The sequence below is a fragment of the Odontesthes bonariensis genome, chromosome 14, assembly GCF_027942865.1.
Source record: "Odontesthes bonariensis isolate fOdoBon6 chromosome 14, fOdoBon6.hap1, whole genome shotgun sequence".
Lineage (NCBI taxonomy): Eukaryota > Metazoa > Chordata > Actinopteri > Atheriniformes > Atherinopsidae > Odontesthes > Odontesthes bonariensis.
Window position 1 is genome coordinate 21,978,860 of NC_134519.1, and position 9,549 is coordinate 21,988,408.

Sequence of the window (9,549 nt, forward strand, 5' to 3'; positions counted from 1 at the left end):
ATGACGAATCTTTCCAAAAGGCTGCAGAGGCCCCAATCCTTGTTTGGAAGATGTTAAAGTCGCCTGTGATCGTTAATGTGGGGAGATGACGTGTCCTGTATTTTCTTTTTGTGTTTCTCAATTTCATTCGCAGAGCAAGCCCAGGTGCCTGCTGCAGTGCTGGCTCATTGTTTGTCATTCTGTTCACCGAATGTCTTGGGACAAAAGCCACGTCGAAGAATCGCATTAACATTTTCCGTCACCATTTATTAATTCACCAAATACAGTGAAAATGGCATCATAATATACAATGACTCATTCTTAGAATGTCATGACATTTTTGTTGCTTTTTTTTTTTTGCTTCATAAAACAATGTTTTATTATTGAAAATATTAAGGTTTCATGCACAACAAACCATATCCAGTTTCTTTAAAATAATGGTACAAAATAAACAAAATTAAAAAACAAAAACTGTAATGTCCAAAATCAGTCAAATAACACTCTGTTATTTGAGGATACTCGTAAACAGTGCAATATACTCTAAAACTGCCATTTTCTAACAAATTCATCAACGAAGCTCAAGTCACAGTATACGATTTCTTAATAATAGTTTAACATTGATGTGTGCAAAAACCCCAGACACATTCAGTAAGTCTTTAAAAAATGTCTGACCTTTGATATAGAGTGAGACCAGTCCACCAAAATCTTAGATTCGCCTGTGTGAGGCCCAGTCTCATTCGGTATATCCTCTCTGAAGTACAAATATTTTTGTTGATGATTTGTAAGACGATAGACGAGCATATAATTTAAATAACAAATATTTAGATATAAAAATACAAATATGACTTTTGTTAAAAAGAAGCGTGCCAGGGTAAGAGTGGTGGCACCTGCGTTGGCACCCGGAGTGACAGTTCATGCAAATAGATGGAGGAAAACTTTGAATTCATAGAAGACGAAAACACAAACAATTGCTAAATTAAAAGAAAACAAATCATACAAATCATTTTCTTTTCCCATCAGTTTGTGAGTATCATTTAAAACATTTACCAGAATCTCCACATTTCAGCTGGCCTCTGTAGATATCTGAGCATTTGAAAGTGCCAAACAAAAGACCAAGAGAGGAAAAGAAAGATATGTGCAGGTGTGAATCAGCTACATGAAGGTGTCAGTCTGCACAATGAAACCACTGACGGGTAATACAAGAAGAAGGATGTAGCCTGTCTCTAGGTTTAATCTGGGGCCTAGTGCTGTTTAAGTGCTAAAATAAATATGGCTCTACTACAGAAAATATTAACATTGCACCATCCTCGGATATATGTTTTTCTACATACAATGAGTCTCCTCTATTTAGTAGACCTGATGAATTTGGTTGGTCTTGTTTTCAAAAAGCATTATTAGCAGCAACAGGAATGCATTGGGCCGGTGCTGAAAGGACAGCTCCCTTGAATGCTCCGTCGCTGACTCGATCAACAAAGCAAAGCCTAAAAGAGTGGGTGAGCAAGGGGAGAGTCTGAGAGCTTGGCCTACCTACTGTACAACTTATTGAAATAGGGTTGGAATTTAGCTTCGCCCTCTAGTTGCAGTATTTTGTTGCTTACAGCGCTTTTAGAAAGGAAATGAAAGAGATGGTCGTGAAGTAATGACAAGTTCATCCATCATTTTAAGTCGGCAGAGGTTGAGATACGGAGCGGTATCAGCCATCTCAACACCTTGCTGCGCAGCAGTAGTAAAAATCGGGATTCATTTGGAGATTTGCCAGCAATCCCACGATATATCTTGGTCTTGCCCAGAGTCCGTCATTCTTTCTTCACCTCTTCCTCTCCTCGCATCTCTTCGTCGCTCTTTTAGCCCCATCCATTGCCTCTTCTCGTTTCCCTTGCCGTCATCCCATCCTCGCATCGAGCTGCCGTTTTCCCCTGCAATCCTCGAACATGCACGGCCGACAAGTGCTTTAAATCGGTGATCAAAAATTAAAAAAGTCTGCAAGGCATCGTTGCCGTTTAAACGCCAGGTGAAGACTTGTCTGTCATCCCCTTCAGGACCTCGTCTATTCGGTCGTCCTCGATGACCACTGTGGACATGAAAGGAGAGAGGATGTTTACTGAGACCAAGGCATTTTAGATGCATCATGAGATGTCTGTAACACCGCTACAACATAACACGTTGGGCCACCATTTCTTTTACTTATTTAAAACCTATAAGAAAATTAAATTTAGCACACTAAAGAACACAAGTATTGCGGAGAGATGGGACTGTAATGCAGTTGTAGGTGAGTAAATAAAGGAAATATATAAAAGCATTACAGCAAACCCCCTGCGGAGGAAGCCGCACCTGGAGAAAACATCTCGTTTCTGGTAATGGTCTGAGGCAGACTTTCACCCTCACGGTTTAACCCTGTTGTTTTCTCAACGTCTGTGGGGTGTGTCCTTGCACAAAGGTAATTTCTCGTGCGGAAACGTAAACAGTCAGAATGTCGACAACAACTTCTGACCCAGAGAATAAAGACGGATACATGCGATGTGGATATTTTAAAAGCAGCGGGTGTGCGGAACATTCTGGGCACATCCTGGAATTAAAGAGGATAACTGAACTCACGACTGCTCACTCTAATTCCCTTTAATGCACTGCAGCTTTGCACTTATGCATCACATAAATTCACTATTTTTGAGTATCTAAAAATAATGACAAGCCTGCAAAGTGTGAATCCTCAGTAAAACCATCCTTTACCTCGCTTGGCTCTGCCGATCTGTCCGAGCTTTGGAGGTCTTTTCGCCTGCGACGCAGCGAAGAAGGCGCTTGAGTCCTGCAGTCCGCAGCTAAAGGACATCTGGTTGACCTCGCTGTCTGCCCCATAGCCGTTCATTTTGCCCTCGTTATATGGCAGCACCTCGGACATTGTGGCACGTACAATGGAGAAGAATCAACAGCGTGAAAGGTAGTCTTCCTCGGGAGTTGTAGATCCTTCGTTGTGCACGGTTGCAGCGTTTGGTGCGTCTCCTGCAGGGATCCTCAAGTGGGGCCAGTGTGTGCGGTCCAGGTCTCTCCGTGGTCTCTGGATGTGTTGCAGCTGCAGAGACAATGTGTGTGAGAGCGTGTGTGTGTGTGTGTGTATGTAGTGATACAGAGGCAGAGAGGGAGCTGCGTTCGCTTGTGTTGCTGGCTGATGTCTGGCGAGGGAAGTGGGAGATCCCGGGATCATAAAGGAAACCCAGGCAGAGCGGTGAAGTCATCCATCCGGGTTTGAAGCGCGCGAGCGTGCGCTCGTGTTTGCGTGTGAGAGTGTGTGCTCGCTGGGACACTCCAAGTGGTAGAGGAGCACGAGTGACACCAACAGGAGACAGGTGAAACAGCTCTTTATTGAGGCAGATTGCAGGCTTGAAAACGTAGAATTTTCTTTAGGAGGTTCTTTGTGTAGCCTGCATGGCTCAGTGCAATCAAAGCACTCATTAGATCCTGCAGTAGTCTGCAATGACCCCAAATACACCCTGTGTGTCTTCTCCATGATACTCTTTTTGTAATATCTGCTGGCATGCTTCCATGATGCGACCTTCGTGTCAGAGCGCAGAAAAGGACTGAAACCGCAAACAGTATAACGCTTGAACTGAAACTAAAGATGCCCTCTGATCTACTAATCGATGCATACTGTACAGAACATTTTAATGGGTTAGTTGGCTTAAGGGTGAAAATTACATTTTTAACTGTCCTGATTTTGACATGATTGTCAAAAAAAAGTCCAAAAAGAATGAATAACCAAACATTCTTGATTACTATTATAAATATATAAATCAATTCCTCCTGAAATTCTGCTCAAAAACGGTTAATCACAACAAGGGCTAGAGCAGTTTGTACACCAGTTACATTTGAAATTACATCATTTTACTCTGCAGCCTGTCCCCACAACATGGTGTTTCTTAAAAAGCAAGGACAACAAACTGGCAGAAAAGCTATTATTGGATCAAACTTATTTCAATAACAGAGACCAGCTGACCCGACTAAAAACACGATTAACCTCTACAGTGCAGCCATGTCTGCATAGCTGAGACCAGCTGACAGTCTTGAGATCAGTGTTGCTGGAAGAGCTCCTGTTTTTCCGGTGGGGATTTTCTCCTGTCTGCAGTCTGGTTCCACAAAGGAATAACCTTCTGTGTATCACATTGCTGTGTACTGAGAACATTTCTGTTAATCACCAGTTACTAATAAAGCATCTCTGGAGCTAAATTCAACTCAAAAAGTAATTTTACTTCCACGAAAACCAGTGCACACAGAGGTGTTGTTTGAGGTTGTTTCCAGTTGTAGCTGGAAAAATTAATCAACTCGGCCTCTGTAACGTGGATTCACTCTCAGCATAGGGCTATGCATCACAGATAGTAAATCTTCTGCTACATCCAAATGTGATTTCCCACCAATGACTCACAAAGCTGCTCCTGCCCAATAAACTGCAGCCTCCAGCTGTCAACTAGCGAAGATGTTGATTCATGCAGTGGGGTTCAAGCGAAGGCCATGAAAATCACATGATGTCATCTCTCTGCGACAGAGTGAGAGACTCTTGAGCAAAATTTGACCTGCTGCCCCACATGGGACCAGATGCTGCTTCATATTTTGAGCTGGAATGTGCATACGTTGTACCGACTGGAAACCTCCCTTTCTTATCCCTTCCCTTAGAGATGCACAGCTTTGTGCACATCAAACCCAGCTGAGTTGAGTGCAGAAGATTTGAGAACAGTTGATCTTCATCTTTGCTGGGATTTCTCCTCTGTGCCATTCTTTATGTTTTGCCTTCTCTGCCTTGAGAGCAGGCAGCAGCTTTTAATAATCAGCCCCACTCAATCAGTCCTATCATCGCTGACAAGGGCAGCCACCCTGAAAAAGTGTATCTGTGTTTGTGTGCTCTTGAAGCAGTGCTCCCAATTACAAATGAATCATTGTGCTGAGTCATGTACCCCCTCCCTATCTTTCTGCTCACACAGACCAAGTTTTCTGAACACACACACATTGTATAAACACACTATGTTCCTCCTCGAGGAACACTCAAGCTGAGGAAAAACACCAATAACAAGCCTGGAGCTAAGAGTCCGGATCAATTTAGCACTTAGGACTAGATGTGTGTGTGTGTGTGTGTGTGTGTGTTTGTGTCAGAGAGGGACAGATAAAGCAGGTCTATATATCAGGAAAACTATAACTGTACCTGCAGAAAGAGGAGCTGTGTACACCATCTGTATCGGTACAGATATACAAAGTGACAGCACTTTGTATATCTGTAGCGCTCATCATAAAGATGAATGCTGTTTGTTTACGGTTATAAACATCCTCCATTAGGTTGTGTGAACATTGGCAGAGCTCCTGCTCCTGGATCAGTGAGCACACGGCTGAATTAGAAAGGCTCACGGCTGGAGCATACAGCACACTAAACCTACACAGAAGCCACGCTGTACACTCTGCCTCGCGTACCTCGTTCGTTCCCACATTAGTGATTTTTAGGTGGAGTGAAGTTTTGTCCCACGAGTCAAGTAAGAAATTCATTAATCAATCAATTATTTTTCAAATTGTGCCTTTTTGCACAAAAAAAAGGCTTTGAACTCTGCCTTTAAGCCACGAATACACAGATATTCCTAAGTTTCTAAGTTTCTTAACCTGTTAAAACTAAAAGGCTGGATACCTTTGAGAAGCATCAAAGTTTATTTCACCAAAGGTTTCCCAGAATTTTAATCTTTGGACAAGCTTCACTGTATTCACATACATATACTATAATCTTGTCTGAACAAATCAGCTAAAACATCCATCCATCCATCCATTTTCTATACCCACTTAATCCAATTTAGGGTCGCAGGGGGGGCTGGAGCCTATCCCAGCTGTAGCTACAACATGTTAATGATAAAACTAAAATGTAGGAATAAAATGGATATTTCATTAAAACATGGCCTATTTCAGTCTTTGTGATATTTTACTGCCACAGGTAAATAAATCGACTCTAAATTGTCCGTAGGAGTAAGCGTGAGCGTGCATGGCTGTGTGTCTCATGTGGACCTGTGTTAAGAGACACATTTTTGGCTCAGGATTAAATAAAGACAGAAAGAAAGAAAATGAATACAGTCCAGAATATGCCGAGGTTGCTTCACGTCTGCATATACAACCTTTGAAAAGGCAGCAGTTTGTATCATATTTTGAGTGATAACTATTTGAGGGGTTGTTGTATTTCATGCTTGTTGTGCTGTTCCCAAGTGCAATCAGTGCAATTTCAATATTGTCCACAGAATAAAAAAAAGGGCATTTAAAAAATGCAACAACAGGGTGGTTTTGTCCAAAATCCACTTTTATTTGTAATAATCAAAAAACTATTGTTTTCCTTTTCAAATGCTATGAGTTGCACAGTCAGTTTTATTTGAATTAAATAGGAAGAGCCAAAATCTCAGCAACAGAAAATATAAAAGAAGAGGCTACTAACCCAAAGCTGGATAGATACCACTAGGTGAGGGAGGTAATCAGTTTTGGCTTACAAAAAAAGAAGTTAAAAGCACAATATCTTAGCCGGAGCTTGGGAAAATGAACGTAGTGGGCTTAAACACAAAACCTAAACAAAGTCACCTTTAATTCTTATTTACCTTGATCCTGTCGCTGTCTCCTTATCTCCGGAGGGAGTTTTGTTGATGAGAGGAGAAGCTCTGCAGTCACACTACTGTCAGAAAGTAGGTCACTTATCCCACGTTTCACTGCATGCCCAAAGCAGATGGGTGACAGCGGTAATTGGCATCACGGACTATGGCACGCTGTGATGGTCCTCTCTCCTGAGATAATGCATCTCTGTTGGAGTGTCTGCTAAAACCTGGCCGACAGATTCAAAGGAAAACAAAAAAAACAAAAACTAAACACAGCCCTCTGTCCTGGCCCTTTCTATGTGGAGCAAAAGCACATAAGGTCAGGTGTCAGGATTTTTTTCAAAGATTCATTGGACCTCTGTTCTGCAGAGCTGGAGCCGTGATTTATTTGAAAATCTTCTGAGCTAAATGCAGCATTCGCCTCTATCTGCTGCAGTTTGGCTGGGCTTTCATACTTTCTGGACACAAGACTTCCACACGCAAAAGAATATCATGACACTTTACCAAACAAATAAATGCATGCACACTGAAATCATAGGCAAGTTTTGACTTGGTCAATTTATATAAAAGGTGAATAAAACCAGTCATTTGGCTTTATATTGTCGGTGAACTGTGGATGTAGGAAAACTATTTTCTGGTTATTAATCTAAATAGTTGACAGAATTTATTCCTAACCAAACTGGTGTGATAGAGCAGAAGTCATGGTTATATACTACATGTGATGTGATACATATGATTTCTCCTGGCCGACCCACCACTCTGCAGACCTACCATCACAGTTAATTAGGGAATAATCATGACATCTAAATTGTTTGGCAGCTATCAGAGAGAATTAAACAGGATGTCACAGTGTATGATAATTGCATGTGATGTGGGAACCAGCCACTGGAGTCAGTGCGTGTCCTCTTTGCTTGTCAGGAAGAAAAAGATGGACATCTAGTGGTAGAAATTGCAGTTCTGTGGAAGAACTTTTTTTTACTGGAATTGCTTGCAGTAACATATACAGTGATGGAAGAGATGAAATCAGTTTTTTTTTTTTTTAAGTATTGGTAGACAGGCAGTTAGGACAGAGTGGAAATGATCACTTTGTCAGACTCATCTTTTCTTGGGCTGTGCATGCATTATTTCTTTTTTCAAAAGCAACACCAACCTCTCCTTTCCTCTGTGTTCTAATCTCTCAGTTCAGTTGGAGTGAGCAAATCACATACTAGTATTTGCCACCCCCTTAGACGTCAGCAAGTGTTACATTGATAGCTTTTTCCCCCCAGAGCCACAGCTGCTCCACTGCTGAGGAGGCTCATGAAAAATTTGACAAACCCCTGTGATCACCATGGACGATTGATGGGATCCTGTGTCGTCCAGCTGCTCGTTTTTCACCCCGAGTCAGGCCCCATACTGCACTCTTCACCTCTCTGCTGACACACACACACACACACACACACACACACACACACACACACATACATGTATTTATTTTTTCCTTCCCTATGGAATTGCTGAAAGTACATTTCTTAAAGGTGGCATTTTCTTGTAACCACTGTCACAGCATCAACTCACTGCTGCTTAGAGATGACAGAAATAGTAGTCTCGATGACTCACTACAAGCCTTTTCAGACACCAGGTGCTGTCAACAAGCATTCGCGCTTTTGGAAAAGAAAGAAAAAAAAATTACCCAATTTAATCTCCTATTGAGTCTTGAAAGTGAGAGACGTGTGGCTATTCAAGCCTGAACTTAGCAACAGCTATTAGATTTTACAGCTATTATTTGGAGACACAGGTGGGTAGTGCACCGACTCTTCAAATATGCATGATTATCTATCTGTTTGATAAAGAAGCTAGCTTCATCGACTAAACTTTCTGTGACTAAATGTACTTTGTGAATTCAGAAAGTCATACACTATGGATCATTGCAGTAGAGTGATCCAAGTTATGCACCACTCATGCATGAATAAACGAAAGTACTGCTGCTTACAATGAAATGATGATCAAGTCCCAATAACTTTATTTGAAGAGTTTCCACCACGGGTTACTGTGTTCATGACAGGGATTCAGCACCAGCCTAAAGTTTGGACACAATCCCCCAATCAAAATGAACGGTTAGGTGTGTCCAGACGTGTTTATATGCAAATCAAGTTTGCTGGATTTCAATGGCATAAAAGCTTATTAATGCGCTCATAATGTTTGCATGTGATAACCAGTTTGCTTCATGTTTCCGCAAGCATGGGCCCTTCTCTGAGAGGACCAGCAAATACGCAGTTCTGAAATAGTTTTGTCAAGCTGCTATCCAGCGTGTATGGAGAAACTTTTAATTAATATTCCTTAGCTGATCATATAGGTTGGAACTAATCCTTCACAGTCATATCAGTTTGATCATTTTTTTTTAAATGTGAGCAACAGGAATTTGACACATCGCCAATCAACATGATTTGTATTCTTATTATAAAGTATTACCAAATACTCTGATTTTGCATTTGTACTACCAGTAATATCCAAGTTTTGATGCATTTCAGTACATAAAGTTCACATGATACATATGAGACCTGCCCACTCACGTTCCTGTTTATGTGGTCAATATGATGGCCAGGACTCCTAATGATTTGTAGGCAGATGTATCTTAATTTCTCCCAAACGTTTTCAATATGTTCCTGGAGACAAAGTGATAAGTATAAAGTGTTCACCCGGCAAAGAATCCTGTTGTTTCTTCAAGTAGCAAAAAAAAAGTTGATCAAATTAAATGAACTAATAACAAGGATTCTGAAATTAGGACGAGCTATCGCAGTGTCCAAATCTGAGGACCAAAACTGATGCAGCAGCATCAGGAAATTATGACCTCATTATTCGGTTTGCTTTTTTTCCCCCTCAAATGCCGAAACCATCATTACCCACAATGCAACTTGACTGGTAACAATATGGTTGGGATACGGACGAGTTACCGTTTACAGCTTATGGCAAATTTATTCTCAGGCTTCTATAACCT

The 9,549-nt window shown here is 41.3% G+C and overlaps 1 protein-coding gene across 1 annotated transcript; it reads right to left on the reverse strand.

The window, feature by feature from the left end:
* Nucleotides 1-225: 225 nt before the first annotated feature.
* camk2n2a (calcium/calmodulin-dependent protein kinase II inhibitor 2a) lies at nucleotides 226-3,172 on the reverse strand. The gene is made up of 2 exons (XM_075483550.1): nucleotides 2,707-3,172; nucleotides 226-2,050 (listed from the first exon to the last, which is right to left on the reverse strand). Exons 1-2 carry the CDS (start codon nucleotides 2,873-2,875, stop codon nucleotides 1,980-1,982), a joined length of 240 nt encoding a protein of 79 aa, XP_075339665.1. The 5' UTR covers nucleotides 2,876-3,172; the 3' UTR covers nucleotides 226-1,979.
* Nucleotides 3,173-9,549: the final 6,377 nt, after the last annotated feature.